General features: G+C 36.8%; 7 protein-coding genes and 2 long non-coding RNA genes across 10 annotated transcripts in view; 6 read left to right on the top strand and 3 right to left on the bottom strand.

Annotated features, from left to right (window-relative positions):
• The first annotated feature begins 2,709 nt into the window (after nt 1–2,709).
• LOC111440802 lies at nt 2,710–3,432 on the top strand. Its single transcript, XM_023077607.1, has 2 exons — nt 2,710–3,045; nt 3,113–3,432. The coding sequence occupies exons 1-2, from the start codon at nt 2,886–2,888 to the stop codon at nt 3,337–3,339; spliced, it is 387 nt and encodes a 128-aa protein (XP_022933375.1). The 5' UTR covers nt 2,710–2,885; the 3' UTR covers nt 3,340–3,432.
• A 954-nt stretch (nt 3,433–4,386) lies between these two features.
• LOC111440855 lies at nt 4,387–6,103 on the top strand. Its single transcript, XM_023077674.1, has 3 exons — nt 4,387–4,493; nt 5,083–5,236; nt 5,745–6,103. The coding sequence occupies exons 2-3, from the start codon at nt 5,085–5,087 to the stop codon at nt 5,893–5,895; spliced, it is 303 nt and encodes a 100-aa protein (XP_022933442.1). The 5' UTR covers nt 4,387–4,493; nt 5,083–5,084; the 3' UTR covers nt 5,896–6,103.
• A 311-nt stretch (nt 6,104–6,414) lies between these two features.
• On the top strand, nt 6,415–9,120 carry LOC111440853. Its single transcript, XM_023077671.1, has 5 exons — nt 6,415–6,719; nt 7,122–7,378; nt 7,486–7,585; nt 8,560–8,626; nt 8,713–9,120. The coding sequence occupies exons 1-5, from the start codon at nt 6,661–6,663 to the stop codon at nt 8,764–8,766; spliced, it is 537 nt and encodes a 178-aa protein (XP_022933439.1). The 5' UTR covers nt 6,415–6,660; the 3' UTR covers nt 8,767–9,120.
• Nucleotides 9,121–10,849: 1,729 nt separating this feature from the next.
• LOC111440854 (EPIDERMAL PATTERNING FACTOR-like protein 8) lies at nt 10,850–12,169 on the top strand. 2 transcript variants are annotated; one of them, XM_023077673.1, is made up of 2 exons: nt 10,850–11,596; nt 11,691–12,169. In XM_023077673.1, exons 1-2 carry the CDS (start codon nt 11,524–11,526, stop codon nt 11,930–11,932), a joined length of 315 nt encoding a protein of 104 aa, XP_022933441.1. In that variant the 5' UTR covers nt 10,850–11,523; the 3' UTR covers nt 11,933–12,169. The 2 variants fall into 2 exon arrangements, with proteins under 2 accessions (XP_022933441.1, XP_022933440.1); XM_023077672.1 differs by having other exon boundaries at nt 10,860–11,596; nt 11,676–12,169.
• A 1,559-nt stretch (nt 12,170–13,728) lies between these two features.
• Nucleotides 13,729–14,437, bottom strand: LOC111433771. Its single transcript, XR_002708854.1, has 2 exons — nt 14,392–14,437; nt 13,729–14,295 (listed from the first exon to the last, which is right to left on the bottom strand). It is a non-coding gene; the product is annotated as an uncharacterized LOC111433771 (long non-coding RNA).
• A 148-nt stretch (nt 14,438–14,585) lies between these two features.
• Nucleotides 14,586–16,847, bottom strand: LOC111433777. Its single transcript, XR_002708856.1, has 3 exons — nt 16,757–16,847; nt 15,536–15,598; nt 14,586–14,691 (listed from the first exon to the last, which is right to left on the bottom strand). It is a non-coding gene; the product is annotated as an uncharacterized LOC111433777 (long non-coding RNA).
• Nucleotides 16,848–18,160: 1,313 nt separating this feature from the next.
• The window catches only part of LOC111436205 (nuclear pore complex protein NUP1-like), a 13,450-nt gene continuing 7,552 nt past the window's right edge, over nt 18,161–24,058 (top strand). The window contains exon 1 of the mRNA XM_023073948.1: nt 18,161–18,172. The gene's annotated coding sequence lies outside the window, so the exon portion shown is untranslated. The remainder of the gene's footprint in view (nt 18,173–24,058) is intronic.
• Nucleotides 18,986–20,461, top strand: LOC111436230. The gene is made up of 3 exons (XM_023073967.1): nt 18,986–19,751; nt 19,846–20,018; nt 20,110–20,461. Exons 1-3 carry the CDS (start codon nt 19,188–19,190, stop codon nt 20,261–20,263), a joined length of 891 nt encoding a protein of 296 aa, XP_022929735.1. The 5' UTR covers nt 18,986–19,187; the 3' UTR covers nt 20,264–20,461.
• LOC111436219 (equilibrative nucleotide transporter 8) lies at nt 20,593–22,375 on the bottom strand. Its single transcript, XM_023073955.1, has 2 exons — nt 21,865–22,375; nt 20,593–21,542 (listed from the first exon to the last, which is right to left on the bottom strand). Exons 1-2 carry the CDS (start codon nt 22,373–22,375, stop codon nt 20,848–20,850), a joined length of 1,206 nt encoding a protein of 401 aa, XP_022929723.1. The 3' UTR covers nt 20,593–20,847.

Below are 24,058 nucleotides of genomic sequence, written 5' to 3'. Positions count from 1 at the left end.
AAAAAAAAAAAAAAAAAAAAAAAAAAAAAAAAAAAAAAAAAAAAAAAAAAAAAAAAAAAAAAAAAAAAAAGAATATTACATGCTATAGCTAATTATTTATTAATTAACCTAAAATCATAGCCATTAAGAGAATGACGTCATGCGACTACTTTTTAATAATAAAATTATTAGTTATATTACAAAAAGAAAACTATTTATAATTAATTTGGACAAATTTCTATCATTTTCAATTCGAATCTATCAAATCTTTTTAATAAATAATATTTGTGTAATAATAGCGTCTAGGTTTCCTTTCCTTTTCTTTTTTGTTTTCACAAACATGTCAACCAAATTTAGTTAAATCTTTCCAAATTTGGAAATATGATAGTATTGTCAATTTTTATTCAATTTTAAAAATATTTATTGACATAAAAGAATTTATAAAAAAAAATACACTTATTTTAATTATTAATTAATGTAGTTGGGAGGGTAAATAAAGTGAAATTAATTAATTGTTATTTCACTTATTAGTTATAAGGTGTTTGGTGGGGTTACGTGCATTTAATTAATTGATTTTGAGGGGAGATTAGTTTTGATTTAAATAAATATATATTAATTAAGCTGTCGGTTCAAAATTCAAATATTGATCTTTGGGCCAACATGCATTTTTTTTATCCAATAAATATTTGGGCCTTCTTTTATTGTCCAAAATGACGTGGCGTGGGCTGGCCCATTCATAATAGATAAAAAATAATTAAAAAAATAAATAAATATAGCCAATTCAAGATTTTAAAAATGTTTTAATAAATTAAATTAAATTAATTAATCATTAAAAAAAGGAAAAAATAAATTAAAAATTTGTTTTAATAATGTAATGAATGAAATGCATGCTTAAATAAATTAATGAAATATGTGATATATTTTCAATTAAATAGAGATAATAATCTAATGGTCATAATTAAATAGGTATATATATATATATATATATATATATATATATATATATATATATATATATTAAGTGGGAATAGGAAAGGACGGCACATGGAATTGGCAGAGAAGCGCCTAATAAAGTCAAAGTCAAGTAAAAGGAAAGGGCATGTGATAGTGATGTTATGTTTTAAAATATCATTTAGCTTATAATTTACTTCTAATTCATATTAACTATAAATATTTTACTTAATTATGCTAAACCATTGCAAATGGAGTGATGGATAGGATATGGAATCATTGACCCGCCATCCACGTAGCTCATATGTACGACGTGACTAACTTTGGAATGAGACCTCTTTGATAGGGTCGAGCCAAAGAGGTTCAATTGATCAATTAATGTAAGGTGTGTGGATGAAATTAACCAAGTTTGGACACACGTTACTCTTATACTTAATTTTCGTAGTTATGGTAATCATGACAAATATTAAATAGAAATAGTCTATCTCACTAGTTATGTGTTTAACACCCTCGACATGGATAAATGACTTGAATATTACAGCATGTTAAACTTAATATCTTTTTTAGAGGTTTACTTTACCTCAAAACTAATTATTTCAATATGAAAATGCAAACTCGGTAACTAAATTTTCAGATCAACAACAAATTTCAAACCGCAAGATTAGATGTTTTTGTCAAAAGACATACTTTTAATGTGTTTTTCAACTTAAATTTGAAGACGTGTGAAATGATAGAAAGAAAAATGTGGTGAGAATTTGGATAAGGGTTGGAAGGCATTATCTTGAAGTTGAAGCTGAAGTTGAAATTGAATGGCCTATAAATCGAAATTTCTAAGAGTATAATCGTTCGTTATAGGTCTGCTCTTTGTATTTACGAGTATTTACAATGTAAACTATATTAATCTTTATTTTTCTTTATCTATACCACTGTTTGTGTCCACGACGATTGAGTACCATCCTTTGGTTTATTCTTTGATTTTAATTAAATGAAATAATTATTATGATAAAATTTTTAAATACATAAAAAAGGAACTTTTATTTATTTATATATATATTATTTTTATATTTTGAAAATAAGTTCATAATATATGTTTTAGGTACAGAAATAAAAAAATTTGACTTCACTGTTCACTGTTTACTTTGAATTATTGCACATGACTTTCTACTTTATATTTGATTAAGCGATAAGATCCTTTGATTAAACATTTACTATATGATTAAGTGATAAGATTCTTTGATTAAACATTTACTATTTAATTTGCACATGCCTTTCTATCATCTTTTTCTATTCCTTTTTTTTTTCTTTTTCCTATCATCTCTAAAATACGTTTTTTTTCCCATTANAAAAAAAAAAAAAAAAAAAAAAAAAAAAAAAAAAAAAAAAAAAAAAGGTTAAAGGGCAAAGCAACGGTCAAAAAGTCGAGAAGTTGAACATTCCGACCAAATTCGAAATATCATAATGGTGGCATGTGTGACATGCACCACAATGCCAGCAAAAAAATTGGTCTGACTGTCCAGCTTGGAAATTATGTTTTTTTTTTTCCTTTTACTTTAATTTCCATTTATTGAATTCTAATAAACACCCAGAATTTCCTTTTGGCCTAATGTCTCATTATTCAAAATAAATTAATTTAATTTTAAAAAAAGAGGCAATTCAGCCGTCACAAGTAGTCAAAAATACAAAGCAGAACCAATTTTATAATGATCATCAAATTTCTCCCTTTTTTGTGGGTCCTTAAATTAATAAATTATATATATATACGTATAATTTCCAGAATTTGGTAGAAGCCCCTCCCCAACCAAGCAGTAATATTATTTAATTTTAATTTAATTTTATTTTAATTTTAGGCTTCGATTACATCACCCCTTTAATTTCACCTCTCCCTTCTCTGTCCTATCTATAAATCCTCCGAGTTTTGGATGATTTAGGTGAGAAAAAACAAGGGGATAGAAGGTATGTCTTCGATGATGAACTCGCAGGGAATGGCTCTGGCCACCGCCATGGCGGCTGTCTCCGGCACCGTAATTCTTCTCTCCTATTGCATCCAAAAATCCATCCCGATTCACCAAACCCACCACTTTTCTCCTCCAGTTCTCCGCTCTTGTATTCCTTCTGGTACGTTTTCAATAACCCATCATGGGTTTCTCTGTTCAACTTTTGAGCTAATTCTTGGTTTTTTCAGAGACGAGTAAGAAGAAGAAGAAGAAGAAACAGAGTCAGAAAAAGAGGGTTCATTTTGCGAAGGACGTTGTGGATCCAATTGGGAACGGCGAGGATTTTCGAAGACAGCACGAAATCGCCGCCGCTTCACCGCCTCAAAAGGCCGCCGGAATGCCGGCGAACAGAGCGGCGCTTTACAACAGGATTCTGAGAGATCGCGTTGTTCATAGATACACTTACTCTTGCTGATTTCAATTTAGAATTTTTCTGTACAAACTTCAAGTTCCTACGAATCTGTGTCTACAATTTTCTTCCCTCTTTCCCAATTCTCTCCAATTTTAACCACTGGGTGTTGATTAAAATTCAATAATTTTCCCTCAATTCTCTCCAATTTTTTTTTTTTTTTTTTTTGTTCTTGGGCGACAATAATTGAAGCTTGCTTGGTTGTTCGAGCAACTGTAAGCCAACGGTAACGGCTTTTGGGGGGGCAGTGGCGAAGGGGCCGTCATCCAGAACTTTATTTATTGAATTTATTATATGATTAGTGCAGCTGAAAGTTTGAACATGGGCACGTTAGAGATGCTTCCCTTTGGCCGCCCACACCCAATTTGATTATTTAATATAAAGTATGGTTTATTTATAATGTACTTGGAAGGGAGACTAGCTTTGATTTAACCACACCCATTTGGCAAAAGGGCCCCTGGAAAATAACAAAATTGTGGTTCCAAGCCCCTCAAAATTGCGCAAATTGTAGTCTTGGAATGTGACTTATTTGGGCAGGCCATGTGAGGGTGGTGCAACATGTTGTTGGGTTGAAATTGGGGAAAGATTGGGACAACCAAACAGAATATGCCCAGAGATATCAAAAATAAATAAAATATTAAATTTTATTATAATTCAACTTCAATACTTTTCGTTCAGAATTGTTGAGAGGACTCTCGTGTTTACTAATTAAATAAATGATTAAAATATTATATCTTTTAAGGCATAAAATATTCAACCAATGGTATAGTGAGATTTGACGTGAAGGAAAAAAAAAGTTGATTTAAAAAGAAAACATTTTTTTTTTAAAAGAAATATATTATGACCAAATTCAAAACTATCCTTAAAGAAATCACAAGAAAATAAGCTTATTTTTTTACTTAATTTCTTTTAATATTTTTATTTTTCAATACAATAAAAGATATAAATCTCTAATTTCAAAAAAATGAAATACATGCTAATTATACTTATTTTATAATTCATTAATTAATTATTTTATGATCGGATGAATTTTAAAATTAATTTAGGAAAAAGAAAATAGAAAATAGAATGGCGGAGGGAGACTCGGAAGAATAAAGCTGGAAACCGCATTTTTACGTTCACTTACAACTCTGCTGAACGCCGTCGCTCTCGATTTGAAGGTAGTACTCTTCTAATATTAGTCTTCTTCTTCCTTAAGATTTGCCTCGATAATACTTACTGGATCATCCTTATCTTTTTCCTTGTTAAATTTTGCTGTCAATGGATTCTAGGGTTTAGGATTTAGGGTTTTGTATTGATTTCTGTTTTAACATTTTTCAATATCAGTAACAACTTCTGTAAATCGCTCGGGAAATCTTTACTTTAAGTGCGGATTTATACTTATTTCCAAGGCTTCTCGTTCTGGAATTTATGCGTTCTGTTCTCTTTCAATTTGTTCTTTACGCATAGGTTGCTTGTTTCGATTATCTTCTCCGAGTTTTTTTTATTTTGAATGATTAAGGAAGAATTCCTTACTATGTTGAGGGGTAGGGCTCATTGGGTTTCTACAAATCCTCTGATGACTGTCGGGAAGAATTCCTTACAGAGTTTTGCCTTGTAGATCCATGATTTGGCCATTTTGTGCTTTCAGTGTATACTTTCTCTTTTCTTTAATTTCATTGTTGGAATTTGCAATAGTGAGATGTGATAGTTTACATCGCATTTGACTGCCGCTTTATGTCTTGGCTTCTTTTGTTTTCCTTCATACAGTCATGAAAGTCCGTGCTTCAGTGAAAAAGATGTGCGAGTTTTGTAGGACGGTGAGGCGTCGAGGTCGAGTATATATATACTGCTCTGCCAACCCCAAACACAAGCAACGCCAAGGCCTATCAACATTTGCAAGTGAAGCTCCATCTCCTTCCTTGTAAGTACTTCCTTTTCTTTTTTATTTGGGTGTTGTCTATTATTAGTCTTGTACAATTTAAACAATCTGTTAAAGATGGAAAACTGTAAAGAATTATGTAATTTGCTTAACTTAAGGACGGACAATTTATTACTTGGCAGTAATTTATGAATGTAGTTCGAGTTTATGTAAAACATAAATGGCTGAACTTGTTAATGTAAAATTGTGTTCCTCAGCACCGAAAAGTGTGTTTTTTTTTTTTTTGTTTTAATGTGAGGATGAAGCTGAGGCCAGATTCTTGGAAATTAGTAGCTTAAGTTTGACACTCATAAGTCTTCTTCTAGTTCCATCCTCTACGATGGAGCTGGAGATTAATTTTGGGGATAGACGGAAGTCATTTTTCCATTTTCATGATTAATAAGCTCAGTACACTTCTTGTTCACATATCCGTATATGGTATGAATGGTATGCAGGTTTTAACTTGGGATTAACCACTGGCGAAATGCATTAAAGTTCGCTCATTTTTCAGGTTCTCCAGAAGTGAGGTGAAGCAAGAGATTCTTCCCAGTCATAGCTCGCGAACAGGGCTAGCCTCTCTCATCCCCCAAAAGCACGAGCCAACAATGTTGTTTGGTTGGAGAATGGGTCTGGCTTCAATTCTGTGGAAGAAACAAAATTAGAGCTTAGTCGACACAAGGACTGATTTTGTGTGCCATGGCAATGCTGCTGCTACATTGATAATTATTAGTTACTCTTTGAACTTCTTTCGTGATAAAAGATGAAGCACTTCTGCTCTCAGATTTGGTCTATTTGAACTGGTTTTGATATTTAGAATGGGAGGAATAGATGGTGTTACTTACTTTGGATATCAAAATAACATTTAAACAACTTTCGACCCGTAAAGTTTGATGTTGTAAACGTCGAAGGCACAGGAAACGCTTAGCAAATCAAAGAAAATAAGACATCTAATGTAACTCTAAGACTGAAAAATAAAAGTCTGAATTCCATTACGATTCAGGAACTTGTTCTAAATGATGAATTTGAGTTCGGAATGTGTTTAAAATGGGATACAAGTGAAGTTGGAAGCAGGAGAAGAAAAGAAACGACTGTTTTTGCTGTTAATAATAGCAAGCAGTGGATGGATAGTGGGGGCCAGAGCCACACAAAAGGTGCGTATAAACCACCAACAAGAATCCACCAATTGAACTATCCATTTCTCCATTTCGACGCCCATCTCTTCTCTGAATTTCTCGGAAACAACCCACCAATTTTCTATTTTGGTATTTAGTTTCCACTCCCCACTCAACTTTCCCCTTTTTCCCTCATCCAACTTCCTGCTTTCTTGCCCCAACCCTACTCCATCTCTCGCCTGTTACAGGTTCTTAGCTTCACTCTCGTTTTCCCTGAATCGATGCCCTTCTCTGCGCTTTTGGCTTAATATCAACATGGTTATGCTTAATAGTTCCTTCGCCGCCTGGATCAGCCGCTTGTTCGCCTGCATGGGGTAAGTTCTCGATTTTCCTCATCAATCGTTCATTGCGGTCTTGTAAAGGAGTTGTTATATTTGCTTCTAATGGAGTTTTGTAATGACCCTTTTGTGTTATCCATGGAATTGCTTCTGTTTTCTGGCTTACTGAATAGTGGACCATCTCCTTTTTTCTTCTTTTGCCAAGAATTTCACTATTTCAACTGTAATGTTTAATCCAAACGAAGAAAGGGGCTTGGGGGAAGTTGTGGGATTTCATGTTCTTTTGGATTGCTGGTATTAATGTGAATTCCTGAAGGAACTATGAACCAAACTAAGTTTATTAAGATTCAAAGTTCGAAACCAATCCACATTCTTAGTAATGTTTTTGCTGCAATTTTATAGCATATATAGTGCTTTATTAGGTTTATAACAGTGCAGGGGTTGTTTTGGATGCTGCACTAAACCAACACCTATTATTGCTGTGGATGAACCATCTAAGGGATTAAGAATTCAAGGACGAGTCGTTAAGAAACGTAGCATATCTGACGGTTTTTGGAGCACAAGCACATGTGATTTGGATAATAGCACCATTCAATCTCAACCAAGCATCTCCTCTATCAGTACATCAAACCTCACGCTCACTCATAGCAATGTTGGTGCCAGTGTGAGCAACCCTTCTGAATTTGTAAACCATGGCAAGTTTCCCTTCTGAATTCGTAAACCACCGCGGTTAGATCGCGATTGCTCATTCAAACCTGGTCAATATAGCAACAAACCAATTGCTCATTTTCATTGCTTTCAGGTCTTCTTCTCTGGAATCAGAACAGGCTGCAATGGATTGGTGGTAGTAGTAGCAGCAACACAACGGATCAAACTCAACAAAAACGGAAGGCGAAAATCAGGTCAGTTCACCAAATGTCTCTGCCTTTCGAAATTGTAGCCACCCTTTGTAATTTCTTTCGCTAAGTGCTATCTTGTGAGATCCTACATCGGTTGGAGAGGGAAACGAAACATTTCTTATAAGGATGTGGAAACCTCTCCTAAACTAACGTGTTTTAAAATTGTGAGGCTGACGGCGATACGTAACAGGGCCAAAGCGAAAAATATGTGCTAGTCGTGGGCTTGGGCTGTTACAAATGGTATCAGAGCCAGACACCAGGTAGTGTGCCAGTGAGGACGCTAGACTCCCAAGGGGGGTGGATTGTGAGATCCCACATCGGTTGGAGAGGAGAACGAAGCGTTCCTTTTAAGGGTGTGGAAACCTCTCCCAAATAGACGTGTTTTAAAACCGTGAGGCTAACGGCGATACGTAACGGGTCAAAGCGGACAATATCTGCTAGCGGTGGGCTTGGGTTGTTACAAATGATATCAGAGCCACGACACCTGGTAGTGTCTCCGCTGGACTTCCAAGAGGGGTGGATTGTGAGATCACACATCGATTGGAGAAGGAAACAAGACATTCCTTATAAGAGTGTGAAAACCTCTCCCAAACAGACACGTTCTATAACCGGGAGGCTGACGACGATACGTAAAGGGCCAAAGTAGACAATATTTACTAGCAATGGGCTTGGGGTGTTACAAATGGTATCAGACATTAGGCGGTGTGCTAGCGAGGACGTTGACTCCCCAGGGGGGTGGATTGTGAGATCCCACATCGGTTGGAGAGGGGAACGAAGCGTTCCTTTGAAGGGTGTGGAAACCTCTCCCAAACATACGTGTTTTAAAACCATGAGGTTGACGGCGATACGTACCGGGCTAAAGCGGACAATATCTATTAGTAATGGGCCTGGACTGATACAAAAATCTAGAACAAAAGTCTCCGTGGAGATCATACTAAATCTTCATTCCATGCGTGTATATATGCATTTGCTTGCAGTTGGCGTGCAACATATGACAGTTTACTGAGTACAAGACAATCTTTTCCTCATCCAATTCCTTTGTCTGTAAGTCTGGTGTTGCAAGTATTGTCATTTCTTTCTCCACTGGTTTCATTGTAAGCCTAAGAACTTTAAGAACTTGATTTTAACAGGAAATGGTGAAGTTTCTTGTGGAAGTATGGGAACAGGAGGGCCTATATGATTGAAAATGCTTCCTTTATTTTGGATATATTCCTTGAATCCTTGGGAGGAACCTTCTTAGTACAGATTTCCAAAAAGAGAATAAAGGCTGTTTTTCTTCTTCTTCTTACCCTTATCAATCCTCCATTCTTCTTCTGTGTATTCTTCTTTCTTTTTCTTCACTGTTCATATTATCCATAAAAACTCGAAACTCTCCATCACTGCTGCTCAAAGTAAAGTGTGTTATAATGTGAATTTACATGTATTGTTTGGTGACTTTGGATGGGATTTTTTGTGGGTACTCTTCTATGTTTCTGTATGGTATGTTATTGGTTGGATATGAGATAGAGATGGATTCTTATACTATAACGGGATTTAAGTAGCCATCTTCTTTTCTCCCGTGCCCCTAACAAGATGAAGAATCTCCATTTAAGTGGGAAACATGGAGGGAGCGGAGAAAAAGAGAAAGAAAATCATGTGATCTATATCAAGTTCCTCACTGTATCAACTCGACCCAAATCACTCGCTAAAAAGATTCATTTTTTAGTTTTTGATACAAAAAACATCTAGATAGCTTACGTCATTGAATATATGCTATTCACATCGGTTATTAATTACTCAAGTATTTCGTATTAAATTAAAGGATGAGGTAGTGACTTAGCAACTACCTCGAAATTAAGAGGATTGTGACCAAAATGTGTTGCATCATTTGGTGGGTCTTTTATATAATTGTCCAAAAAATGTCGAATCATTTCAACAAGTGGTCTCTTGATGCCTCTGTTTGCCTCATGCCTACTCTCCTTAATTCACTGCTGAGTTTCTGGTTTAATTGTTCTTCTCTGATTTATAATGCCCATCTCAAGAAATTATACTGAACTTCGCTCTTTGATCGATTAGGGAATGATGAATTAGTAACAACTCATTTGGGTGCTCAAAGTCTGAGAATCTTTGTCCTGTTTCTGATGATATTGAAATGAGGAATGGTTGTTGATACGCAATTGCATAGGTTTTGGTGCTGCAAGGCTAGCCATGGTTGGAAGATTGTGCCCTCAGGTTCAGCATCTTGACCTTGTGGGGCTCAATGGTTTAACTGATGCAGTGCTGCTTCTTCTACTGGTAGTCCATCAGCAGCAGAGCTCAATTGAAGTTGTGGAGATGCGACATCCTTGTATGAACAAGGGACCAAGCAGCTGAATTCCCTTAGAAAGGTGTTCCTTCAATTGAATCTTCATTAGATTATGGTAATAAATGCTGTCTTTGTGTGTGCATCCATTTACAGTTCGAGGCTCCATTGAGCTGCTGAAGCGCTTGTCATAAGGTACGTGTTGGTACATATGGCAAAAGGCTAAAAGGCAAGCAAATTGAACAAATGGCTATAAGATCTCTCATCCCACCGTCGGTCAGTGGTGGATGAGAGAAAGCAGAAGCACAATGGGGACAGAGAGGGGACCCTCCAACCGTAGGGTACCCTAAAATGATGTTAGTATAACATGGGGTTGTAAAGTGGTTGGCCTGAGAATCTGAATTTGCAGTTTGGGACAGCAGCTTCCATTAGATTGGATTATTGAGCAGTGGCATATGCATATATCGACTCCACACCAGCCTTCTCTTCTTTCCAACACCTTTCATTACTTAAATATTCTCACCCTTCACATCCTTCTCAATTCTTTTCAAAAGATATTGAACTCGAATGTGTCGGTCCAAATCCACCACTAGTAGATGTTATCCTCTTTGGGTTTTTCCTCTCGAACTTCCCTTATTTCAAAATGCGTCCACTAAGGAGAGGTTTTTACACTCTTGTAAAAAACGCTTCGTTCCTCTCCAACCGATGTAGGATCTTACAATCCACACTCCCCTTAGGGGCCTAACGTTCTCGCTGGCACACTGTCTAGTGTCTGGCTCTGATATCATTGGATTGTGATGATAGTACAACATGGGCTTGTAAAGGGAAAGTCCAAAGAGGACATTATTAGCTAGTGGTGGGCTTCGACTGTTACAAATAGTATTAGAGTCAGACACTGGACGGTGTGTCAGCGAGAACGTTGGGTCCTTAAGGGGGGTGGATTGTGAAATCCCACATCAATTGAAGTGGAGAACGAAACATTTCTTATAAGGGTATGTAAACCTCTTCCTAGCCTACGCGTTTTAAAACAGTAAGGTTGAATGGTTACATTATAACTTCTTAAAAAACATGAATACATGCAATAAAATATGAAATGTGCAAGTAAAGAGCATATATTAAAGAATGGGGAATAGAAGGCCAAATAATTGGAGTTTTATAGGTAAAGCTTTAAATGAAGGGAAGATGGAAAACTAAATAGAAAGCAAACAAAAACAGAAGTCCTTTTTGTAGGCAATAGACCTCTGTTTCTTTGTACCTCTTCATAACTACATTTCCCATAACTCTTCAGTCCTTAGACAAGAATTGTTTAATCTCTGACCCACTTTTGCAATGGCTTCATAATGTATTAGCCATTAATTGATATCAATGTATTAAGTATCACGAGTCGACTCGTGCATAATTTGACTACTCGAGACATACCTGATGTTCGAATCTCTCTCTCTCTTCTCTCTCAAAAGGAAATGAAAAGGAAAGGGATTGATTTATTCAATTGGGACCCCCAAGAACAGAGAGATGCAGTGCAGGAGCAAGACAAAGGCTATACCATTTCCTTTCACTGTAGCATTTTTGTCTAACACCTCACCACCACCACTTCAATTCTCTGAACCCTTTTTTTCCCATTTCAACACTCCAATCCTTCTCTCATTCTCTCACTCAAAATATGGCTTTAAACAATTCCCTCTTTCTCATTCTCCCTCTCATATTCTCCCTCTCTGTCTTTCACCCCACATCAGGTAATTATCCTAATCCAACTTCCAGACATGTTTATATTCATATGTTCATAATTTTCTTAATTTTGTTGGGTGTTCTTAGTTCTGGGAATCTCAGGGAATGAGGATTCAAAGCAGAAGGAATTGGCTATTGGGTCAAGGCCACCAAAGTGCTTCAACAAGTGCTTGAATTGCAAGCCATGTGTTGCTGCTTTGGTCATTTCTCAGCGCCACAAAGGTGATGATAGTAACAACGGTGGTGTTGTTTCAAATTTGGAGGCGGCTCAAGTTCCCAAAGATGATGCCTATTATCTTCTCTCATGGAAATGCAAGTGTAAAGATAAGTACTTTCAACCTTGAAGAACAAAAAAACACTTCCATTTTTCATTGTTTCACCCAAATTTTTATGTATGCCTATGTATCATAATATAGTGATTCTTGAGAGAGTTTCTTTTTGGTGCTTTTTCTTCTGCTCTCTTTGTTCAAGGGAATGGAACCGAATGTAAATTTACAAGATTTTGATTTGAAAAACATGTGGGCATTAAGTGTGGAATGTATGAGTATTTAATGCATATAAGTTAGTTGTTTTCGTTGAATCAAATGAATGGATTGCTCATAAACTGTCCACGGGACCACTCTACTTCGGTTTTTTTACCCTTATCAAGCATTAATACTGCTGAATATTCAGTAAAGTTATTGCATTTTGATCAAATTAGCCTCAAACTCATAAGGGTAAGCAAAAGAATGTTCAAAAGAAAGAGAGAGGATGTGAAGAGACATAAGTTTGTAACTATTTGAGATTATCTTGATGGGTTAATGTCTAGTAATCCTGTGGTTGAATGGTCATAGTCATGCTACTGTGCTTGTCCCGACCAGTTTTAGACCTGCAGCTAAAGCAAATCTTTGAATTTAAAGCTCGTTTCTTCACAGCAGATGAAAAATGGGCCTGAAATGAATCAACCATTGTTTGTATATTCAACTTAGACATGATAGCAGCAGCAGAAAGAGAACGATGTTTCTCATGTACATGTTCGATCTTTGAGATTCCATATTGGTCGAAAAGAGAACAAAACATTGTCTATAAGGGTGTGGAAACCTCTCTGCAGACGCGTTTTAAAAACTTTGAGGAAATCTGAAAATATAGTCCAAAGAAAACAATATCTACTAACGGTAAGTTTGAGCTATTATGAATAGTATCAAAGCTAGACACCGATGATGTTTGACACTCAAAGCCATATTGGTGGATGTTGGGCCCTCGAGGGAGTATCATCAAAGCCAGACACCGATGATGTTTAACCCTCAAAGCCATATTGGTGGATGTTGGGCCCTCAAGGGAGTATCATCAAAGCCAGACACCGATGATGTTTGACCCTCAAAGCCATATTGGTGGATGTTGGGCAAGGGAGTATCAAAGCAATGTGCCAACGAGAATGTTGGGTCTTGAAGGTGGTGGATTGTGAGATATCATATCGGTTGGAGAGTGGAACGAAACATTCCTTAGAAGAGTCTGAGTAAAAATACAGAAAAAAAAAAAAAAGTAAAAAAAAGACTATCTGTTAGTACTGAGTCTAAACTGTTACTTGTTACTCGTACGTATAATTAAATATAGCCCGTCAAATCCAACCAAAAGTTTTGAGACCTTGTGCCGAAGATAAGAGAAGGCAAAATGATGTAATATATATTCGAAATGTTCCCATCATTTTGGCAAATTCAATGTGATAGGACCATATTAACGACTGTGTCGTCAACGACATGACATTTTACCTTATTTTTCGCCATCATCGAGTTAATGGGCTATGCCTTCGCCTCGAGGCGGTGTTCACTAGTTTAGCTCACAATGGCGAATTATTGTTTTGGGGTTCTTTAGATTATGATGAAGTTTCAAACTTTAGTTGTACTTCGGCTTGAAGAAAGGGAAAAAGAAAGCCGCAGATTCTGACATGCCCCCATCATTCGTGTACTATGATCAGTGATATGTGTCGCATTTAAAACCACAGGAGTTCTTTATTACTTTTTTAATGTTGAACGACCAGTTTTTCAGACGTACTATTAGAAGCTAGAAGATCATTTGTGCTATAAAATGTAGCTTATGGCTTAAGAATTATGATCTAATGATTTGTAAATGTAGTTAGTAATCAATTTTCAATCCCCAAAAGAACACAATTTCTCTGTTGTTCTTATAAACAGACCTGCTGTGAGAACAACAATAGTATAAAGAATCTATTAAAACATGTCGGTATAGCTCAATTAGTTAAGATATAAACAAATCTACACCCTTCAAGTGTTATATATCATTGGCAGCTTAACCCCTTTTGTTTTCTTTTGTTTTCTAAGTCATAATAGCATACACAAAGTTCAGATCATGGACAAAGGGAAGCTTCATGAGCACCTGTTGCATCATTGATAGAAGTATCTCATCATGATGAACAGGTTTTGGGCAATAAGTATGTAACCAAGCAGGGCCTTCAGTTCCCCACACTCTCAGATGGTTTTCAGATGATGTTTTATAGCTTAGCACAGAAATTATTGAATACAGTAAGGCCACACAAATAAGAAAATGCAGCCTATGACAATAGATGTATATAAAGGATTTAGGCCTCCCTATGTCTTTTTGCATACCAATATTTAGTTGTATAAAATTACCTTGTGATATACTATGAGATTACCTCCAGCACAACGGCAAACTGTGCATCCCTGTGTCCAAGCCTTCTTTCCAACCTCGTCTGTAAGGAAAATTTAAACTAAGATTACTATGTAATTCCAAAACTATGTCATAGTATTATAATTCGTCCATCATGAAGGAAGAATAATAGTTAAACCTTCAATTACGTGTGTGGACACTCAAATCCATTGCTTCTGCTACAGCTTCAATGGTTGACATTATGAAGTTAGATATCTATTGTAGACGTTGTCATCTAAAGAACATTTTTGTATCACACAGAATGGTTTCCCATGGATAAAGACGAGCTAGTAATTCAAATCTGAGGGTGATGGAAAATTTAGAAACGTGCCTTGTTGTTTAGGGTGGGGAGATCCGTCTATGACAATGGAAGATGTCCAGCCATTAGTGCATAGAGGATGTCTGCAGCTGCACCATCATAACCCTGACCTCCAAGAACCTGCAGCATATGTAATAATTTTAAAAACAGTATGATAAAAAAGACATTAACGTATTCCTGGCAGAAAGAAACAAGATATAATCATTCGCAATCTAATGAATGAAACCACCTACTTATGAGCATTTTATCGATATACAGTACATTACTTCTGGAGACAGCACTCAGTCCAAATTCAGAAACCTTCCAGATTTCAAGGAAATATAGGATTAATAAGGAACAGAGCACATGAATTCTTTTTGTCCAGAACCATGAATTTTATCCCTCTATTTAAAAGTTTGCACCTTAATGTCCCAGTGGTGCACACCCTTGTTGTGATAATGAGCAAGTGCACCTATCAGTTGTTGAAATTATCGTCTAGACTAAATTTTGGGAAGCTTCTTCTGAAGAACTTGTGCAGATCAATACACATAATATGGTTTCAATATTACCAATCTAATGTAAAGAAGGAGATAACAGTATTCAGCTGAAAAAAACCGTACTATTTTATCAGACAGTTCATGTAACGGTCCAAGTCCACCGCTAGCAGATATTGTCCTCTTTGGACTTTTCCATTTGGGTTTCCCTTCAAAATTTTTAAAACTCATCTGCTAGAAAGAGGTTTTCCCACCGTTATAAAGAATGTTTTGTTCTACTCCCCAATCCCCAATCCGAGGTAGGATCTCACATTTCACCACCAGAGACAAACTCAAGAATAATATATATCTTTGCCCGGCTAGCGAGCACCTGGAATTTAGGGGGAGATAGAAAACCATAGAGAAAAGATACACGATGCCAAAAGCAGGAAGCCAACTACAGATAACTCCTACGAGTTATGTGATATTACGTCATGAAGCCATGAACGTACCTGATGCAGACTGGCAATATGTGGATGCCTAACAATTTTCATTATTGACATCTCCCTCTTGATCTGAAAGAGAATTTAAATTAACAAAAAGATTTAAATCATGAAACAAAGGGCAAGTATCATTATGTGTGTGTGTGTAATGACAGCATCCTTCCAGAACATGCATGTCGCAGGCTTCTTTAATTCCTGACTTTAAAGGGCATACCCCTCCACGAAATCCCTTGTTTGTTCATTTCTTGATTTCTTTGAGTATTTTTTCAATCATTAGGAAATAACATGTGAGATCCTATGTCGAATCGATTGGAGAGAAGAACGAGCGCCAGCAAGGACGCTAGCTCCAAAAAAGGTAAATTGTAAGATCTCACATCGGTTGAAGAGGAGAATGAATCATTTTTTATAAGGGTGTGAAAATCTCTCTCTAGCAGACGCGTTTTAAAAATCTTAAGAGGAAGTCCAAAAGGAACAATATCCACTAGCGGTGGGCTTGGACTGGTCTTGGATGGTTACAAAATGGGTATTGAGATGTCGATTTTTGAGAATGGCAGAGCTTAAACCATGGTAAAAGGCATCTCCACATACAGAGAATCCTTATTAGAGTGATAAGCAAAATGAATCTTGAAGTAAGTAGTGTATCCATGTGCCTTACCTCCATAATCGTTTATATATCTTTTTTCTACACTACCAAGCGAAATTAATGCGCAAATTAACAGGTAAGATATCCAGTTTGTACTTCAGTAAAGGGAGAGTGGGGTTCAAAATTGATAAACAAGAAGCCTGGATTGAATAATACAACTGGTTGGGCATCGAGTTGATACTAAATGCATATGCTGACCCTTTACATGAACATGGCACAGAAAGTCGCTTCATGATCGCATTACCCAGAAGAAAATGCAATCCAGCGATGGTTTTCAACTAAAGAAAACAAATATCCATAATCATAAGCATCCAACGTGACAGAAAAAACATCAACAAAAAGTATGAAATAGGAAAAGGTAAGTTCTCAACTATTTTATTCTAAAACACAAATCGGCGTGAGATGAACGGCCGAGCCTAAAATGGAATTCGAATAGTACACCTCAGCTTTGAGCAAAAACAATAGCGATCAATTTTGTATCCTTATCCACCTATTTCACTTAATTAGATATAGAACCAAAATGTGAGGAGCATCTTGAAGAACAATAACTCAGAGAACTGATGACAAAACGCCGGTGAGATGCTTACCAGAATTTACTTCATCACCGGAGGAGCAACTGTGAGTATTGGAACGAAAATAATGGGTCTGGTGAAAGAAAAATGAAGTGATTTCTTTTTCTTAAACGTGAGAACCAAATAAAATAAAGGATAAGTTAAAAAAAAAAAAAAATATATATATATATATATATATACACCTAATTTTGCTCCTTCAAATTTTTTTTTTAATATTAAATAACCTCGTTATTAATACAATGTTAAAAAATAAATACAGCCCATTACCAAGCTTGGAAAGCCCATTTAACAGCTCTTTACTGAGCCCATTACAAAGCTTGGAAAGCCCATTTAACAGCTCGTTACTGAGCCCATTACCAAGCTTGGAAAGCCCATTTAATAGCTCGTTACTGAGCCCATTACCAAGCTTGGAAAGCCCATTTAACAGCTCTTTACTGAGCTCATTATGAAGCTTGGAAAGCCCATTTAACAGCTCGTTACTGAGCCCATTAATCTACCATATATCTATTAATCACCCATATTGGTATGATTCGGATAGACATAATTATGCAATTTATTTTGTAGTCAATTCTCCATCAAAACTAAAATGTATTTGACATGTTGATAAATTTTCATTCATTTTCAAGTCTTAAATATACAAGTTTTAATTATTAGTAGGTTATGAGATGTGAATTATTTTTATTTAAATTTGAGGTTAGTTTTTTAATAATTTTAATTAATATTCGAATATTTTGTTTAACCCTTTCTTCATACTTCAAAACCTATCTATCGACAAGAAAGAAACGACGAGCTATGGTGGGGTCCATTTGGGGAGATTCTTCATTTTTATTGGAAGATGAAAAAGGTGATGGAAAAAGGAACGGGCTTGATTGTCCGTAGGGAAATCAGTAATCGCAAATTGACTAAGGACAGATCACTCGAATATGATATATTAATTAATGATTATTTGTCCCATTATAGAATTTGGTTGCCTCTTTTGGAAAGTTGGATTCTATATATTATCCGAATAAAATAAATAAATAAATAGATTTACTCCATTAATAAAAAATCAAATTAATTAAGCCAAAGATTTGTGATTTGTTTAAAAAGTAGTTATAATTTTTATTAACATTATTTTCTTATTTTAATTATTATGTAAATTCAAAAAAATATGGACGAAAAATAAAATTTAATTAAAATTCCAAAGAGATGGACCATAATATATCAATTTTCCATACTTTAGCCATCATTATTGAACACCCACTTGAAATTACAACAATACCCCCAAATTGGCATAGTCCCCCAATCGCTGTTCTTATTTCGATGACTTTTAAGACTCACCGTTGAACCAAGCCGTGGGCACCACCAGTGACGCCGACTTTCCCTCTGGGCTCGACCTTGTGGGTCCCCGGATGCTACATTCAGCCACTCCTGGGCGAGAGTGGTATAAACGTAAATTTGAGAAGCTCTGAGGGCTCGCTGTCAAGATTGTGGAAGTAGTTTTCTTGATCACGTGAATAATTTAACGAGAATCGTTAAAATTTGACACGCCACCAATCAACGGTGTTCATAGGTCATCAGTCACGTGACGTATTAACAATACTGGGTCCCACTTCTCCTCTCTAAAATGTCTACATTTAAATTGGAAGTTTGGTTTGTAATATATTAAATATTCTTAAACTAACCATAATAAATTTTACTCTTTAAATAAAATAAGATGAAATTATCATAATTAATAAATCAAATAATTTCCTTTCTAACTAGTAAATGAAATCTTAGAATATTTAATTTTACGAGCTTCAAAGTTCATGCACGGGTATCAATGTAAGTTAAATAGTATATTCCTTTTATGAATGAATGATTTATACCTTTATAAATAAGAAATAGTCAAACGTTTCTTTGTGATTGAAACAATTCATACCCAGTAGGACGGTGGATATGTATGTTGATTTTGTTTTACATTCACTTGGTTCATGTGACTCCCTTGTACTTGGTCAAAGCCCAAGTGCTCCTAGGGGCTGCTCGAGCCTTTACCTTTGTGTGTTCCGTCTATGCATATTTTCTTTATTGAGCAAGACGATTTTATCTCATAATAAAAGTTTTTTGGGCTCGTATGGATTTCGAAGGTCGGAAGAATGTGGTTGAGTTCCCAAGAATCATACATTGAACAATGTTGCTAGTATATCAAATTCAAATTGAATGGCATTTAGACATCTTTGTTTGGAGCCACATTACCGACTAACTAGTTGCTAAAAGAGAAAACCAAACAGCCAAACCTCGTGCGTACACGGTTTTCTTGGTCCGCACACGCCCGACGTCTCAGATTTCATATTCAATTGCCACTAATTCTCCTATAAAAGTACCCCGCGCCACCGCCATTGTTATGGGTCAGCTCTCGAGGAACTGATACATACCAGGCAAGAACAACTTCGTATGCAATAACAAGCTCAAGAATACCTTCAAAACAATGATTCTGAGAAGCGCTTCGACTCCTCTCTTCAATTCGTGGTTACACCATTCAAGAGATTCATACCTGGAGCCGGAGATCGTGAACCAAATCCCTAGGGCGCGTTCCATTGTGCTCTGTTGCTCACCCAGTTGCACATCTCCGATAATCGATGACTCACCCAGGAAGATTACTCGGGCGTTGTCCGAGACGGATCTTCGGGACATGTCCATGAATAAGATGAAACCCTTTAGCAGAACTCTGAGTGGGTTTTCTGAGGTTGACGAAGAGACAGATGTAATCGGGTTTAGCCGCTCCAACACGGCGTCGTTGAGGCGTGAATCGATTTCTGAAACTGGGGATAGGGATGGTGGGTTTGTTAATGTTCTGGTTGGTGGTGGAGTTGGTGGTAGTGGTGGAAGGATCAGTGGCGGCGGAGGATCCGACGGTGGCGACGATGGGAGTTTCGGTATTGGAGATTCGAATCATGGAAATGACAATACGGATCTGCACTATCAGAAAATGATCGAGGCAAATCCTGGGAATTCAATGCTTTTGGGCAATTATGCACGGTTCTTGAAAGAGGTATATCCAATTGCTATATCAGAGAAGAAAAACTCTTATCCAATTTCGAACATTACTGGTTTTTGGTATTTACAATGATTTTTACGGGTAATAGGTACGTGGGGATCTTGTTAAAGCTCAAGAATATTGTGGAAGGGCGATTCTGAGCAATCCAGGCGATGGTAATGTCTTGTCTATGTACGCCGATCTGATATGGGAAACTCAAAAGGACACTCCAAGAGCCGAGAGTTACTTCAATCAAGCCGTTCAAGCTGCCCCTGATGACTGGTAAGCTTTTAGATTACTTGATGATAAACTTCACACTTTTTCATGGGAGTTATGGTTGTTTAATGTCATATTGATTGCTCTTATGGTGCAGTTATGTTCTAGCATCATATGCACGGTTTCTTTGGGATGCTGAAGAAGACGAAGAAGAAGAAGAAGAAGAAGAAGAAGATGGCTTAATCGAAAAGCCAGCGACAAGCTTCTTTCAAGGAGTTCATACCCCACCTCCTCTTGCTGCCGCATCTTAATAGCTCTTGGACTTCCCCTTGCGCCCAGCTCTTTTGTATCATAGCTTTAGAGATAACATATCTTGACCCCGTTTATAATCCGTTCTTGGCCTTTAGTATTAGTATATGCAGCAGTGAGTTGTATGATCAATAGATATTGAATTTCTCCCTATGGAATGCGATTTGTAGAAAGGAAATAAGATATATATTTTGTGCTCAGCCTGCAAGCATAGAGTTTTGCCTGAATTTACCTTTAAGAAGAAAGGAACCAGGAAACTACTACAATGGATTTCTAATGCTACATTTGTTACTACTACCCAAGATTGAACATGGAGAGAGATGCCACTTGAGTGAAAAACTTTCTTGTCAGCTTCTTCTTCGTCATGTCTTCAGCTCAGTTTGCATTTTTCGACAGTCGAACATGGTGGTGGTTCGAATGTTGGGCCTTTTATCTTGTCTGCTTGCGCAGTTTATATCCTGTGAAGGTTGGCAAAAGGTTCCCCAATCCAGACAATTTGGAGGAGACAACATTTTATTAGGTTGTAGTACCAATTTGGCGAATTGCCGTTGGCAGGGTACTAAATAATTTGGAGTTTGGTTCAACTTCAAAGGATCCAAAACCAGCCTAAAACTGAGCCACCAACCAACCCAATTCCCAGGAACACAACCATTACAATGGCAGATAACTCTGCCTCTGATGCAGGTAATAACTTGGGAGTATTGATCATGATGACACTTGTTAGATATCCGTTGCTCAAGCCGAGTAAAAAAGTGAGAACTATCACTGGTAATTCAGTTTTCAGCCACCTTGGACCATGGATGCAGGCCATGAACAGTGGATAAAACAGAAGCCTGGTGATGCAGAACCATGTTGCTGTCTTGATGTTCTTCAAGATATATATTGCAGTTAGAGATTTTCCGACTAAATCTGCAACATTGTATACTGTAATCAGTAGAATAGGATACCAATCTTGAAGCAGTTTGGATTCAAGGTCCTCTGCTATGAATCCAGGAAAGATCGATAGCGTAACGACATAAGTTATGAAAATTCCAAATGCAGGCCATCTGATTTTACCCACCACTGTCCAGAACTTTGACTTTGAACATGGAGGTTCATCAAGAAGAACTCTGTAGTAATGCTGCATCACTGGCAGCTTGCACAACAAGTTACACGACACAATGCAGCAGAAGAGAATCGACGCACCGACGATGAAGTACAAATGCGCACTCTTTTGAAGACCCTTTGGCGATTGTGTTAGTGAAGCCTTTGTAATAATTCTCAAGATTGAAACAAGAACACCTGCCACCATGAATTTTCTCAATCAGGTAATTTGTAATGATCTTTTTTAGCTTGTTTGTATAACAAAGCAGGAAATCATCTGTTATTTCAATTTAATACTATACACCAATACCCAGTTGCCACATCAATAGAGATCATTAAAATATTAACATACTTTTTCATGCAGTTGAATGGAGAAAGTACTTCTTTTATTGCCCTTTCAGCCATCTGAAGGCACATGCTTTCTAGGATGCTAGATCATGTCTGGCACTTTATATTTGTGTCAAAGTTTTCGTGATAAAATTTGAAAGGTAAGAGGAGAAGGTTTGGACATATATAGTACCTGAAGAAGCAGTCCCGGCAAAAACAGCCTGCATAAATTGTTTTGGAAGCCTACCAGCTGATCCTATCAAACTTCCTGCTACCAAGCCATCAGCCAAACCGCAGGTGACAACGGATGCAACGATCACGCCATAAGCTTCGTTCGGCCGCCAGTTCGAACCAGTGATGTTTGAAGCCCAGTCCATGACAGGAGAGACCAGAACAGACAGGATGAACAAAGAAAACCCCAAGTTCATTCTAAATCTAAAGCTCATCTTCTTAGACCATCCATCCCAAGCAACCATAAGAACCAGAAGGAGCACAGAGGAAGTCATGTAAGCCACGGAGAAAACCTTTTCGACGTGTTTGGTGGGATAGAGGTAGCCAAAGTAATCAACAGCAGTGATGGAAGCATTCCATGGGAGCAAATTACCAACACCAAGCAAGAAATGGATTAGGTAAGCAATTTTGAAAGTATCTCTTGGTTCTAGTTGATCTCTCATAATAATAGCCTTTTCAGCTTCCATTTTCATGTTCAAGCGTTCTTCTGAGTTCTGGTGTTGGGAATTTATGCATTGTCAAAACAGTAGCTCGGCATCCAGAAATGATGTGTTGATGAGATGGGCATATCCCTTTGAGAAAGAGTTGAAATTATTCAAAGCTTAAGGTAATAAGCCAGCCAGCAGCAGTGCCACTTCAAGATTGGTGGCTGTAATTTATAGACATGTTTGATCTTTTTCAATGTTGTTAACCATTAAAAACAGCTTCCCTCAGTCACCATGGAGAGGGATGGCTCTGTTTTAGGCTTTGAAAGCCCTTTATTGAAATAATTGACAGCTCAGTTTGTTTGGATCGCAGATGTGATTGATGGGTTCAACTTGGAACCAATATGACTCACGAAAGTAACCAAAAAATTTGTGCTCCATGGATGGGCAATATTATTAGGCTTGCTGCTCCTTTATTCTACTGCTACTGCTACACATGGGGGGGCTGCATTCCTCATCAACCCCATCTCTAAACATCAATTCCATTCCATAATTTCTGGGTTTAAGCTTTAAAGTTTTAAGGGTTCATTAAGTAATCATTCTCTGAGCTTTTGCAGCCTACAGGCAGAGCTAAAACTGGTTAAGAGTAAACAGAGCTGACATGAACCAGAGGGTCCTATCAGCGTGGCCAAGATGACACATAGAGATGATAAGCCATCCGCATGGGGAACTTGATTCTTCTTTTTCCCAGTCAGGGAATTTTCATATTGGAGAAGGTTAATTGCCCCCATCCATCCTTTTCTTTTTCTTCTTCTTCCTGTCATTTCGTACTATCTTCACTTGGTTTTTATATTCCTCTCTTTTTTTCTTTTTACCTTGATTAATCTGAACAAGACTTTATTCATGGAGGTGAGTTGTTTGCATTTGTATAGGGAATTGTTTATATTACTTTAAATATATATTATTCACTAGAAAATTCCTCCGCCTATGATGTCCTTAACTGAGAGATCTCAACGAAACATTTCTTATAAGGGTGTGAATTTTTTTTTACTAATAGATCATGAGACTAACGGCGAGATGTAACAGGCCAAAGCAAACCATATCTGCTTGCGGTGAGCTTGAGCTATTACAAATGGTATTAGAGCTAGACACTGGGTAGTGTGCCAACGAGGATGTAGTCCCTCAACAGGGGTGGATTGTGAGATTCCACATCGATTGGAGAGGGGAACGGAACATTTCTTATAAAGGGTGTGGAAACCTCTCCCTAATAGGCGTGTGAGAATGGGCAATACGTAATGGACCTTAAATGAACGAATAACAAGTGAATTCGATTGCACATTTTTTGTAGTATAACAAATGTAGAATGAAAATCAGAACTTTCAACATCAATAGAACCTTAACTGTTTGGTTATGTTCAAGCTAGAAGATTTGATCATACATTACACAAGTTGAATATCATATTTCTTTATATGAGTTTCGTTACCCTATAGATGACGAGTGAGTGACACGATATGGAGATTGAAAATTGGAAGACGGCAATAAATGCATAAAAGTGGAAGAAAATTAGAATCTTTGTACCTAGTTTAGTTACAAGACATATGTAGTCAATTGTTTCAAAATGAAAGCGTAAGAGATGGTGATGCATTATTATTGTTTGGTGTACATCAAATCTGAGTAGAATATATAAAAGGAATTGAAGGCAGAAAAAAAAAAAAAAAAAAAAAAAAAAGG

Source organism: Cucurbita moschata, unplaced genomic scaffold (assembly GCF_002738365.1).
Source record: "Cucurbita moschata cultivar Rifu unplaced genomic scaffold, Cmos_1.0 Cmo_Scf00003, whole genome shotgun sequence".
Lineage (NCBI taxonomy): Eukaryota > Viridiplantae > Streptophyta > Magnoliopsida > Cucurbitales > Cucurbitaceae > Cucurbita > Cucurbita moschata.
Note: the sequence above shows the minus strand (reverse complement) of the source record. Positions and strands in the feature narration are given on the sequence as shown.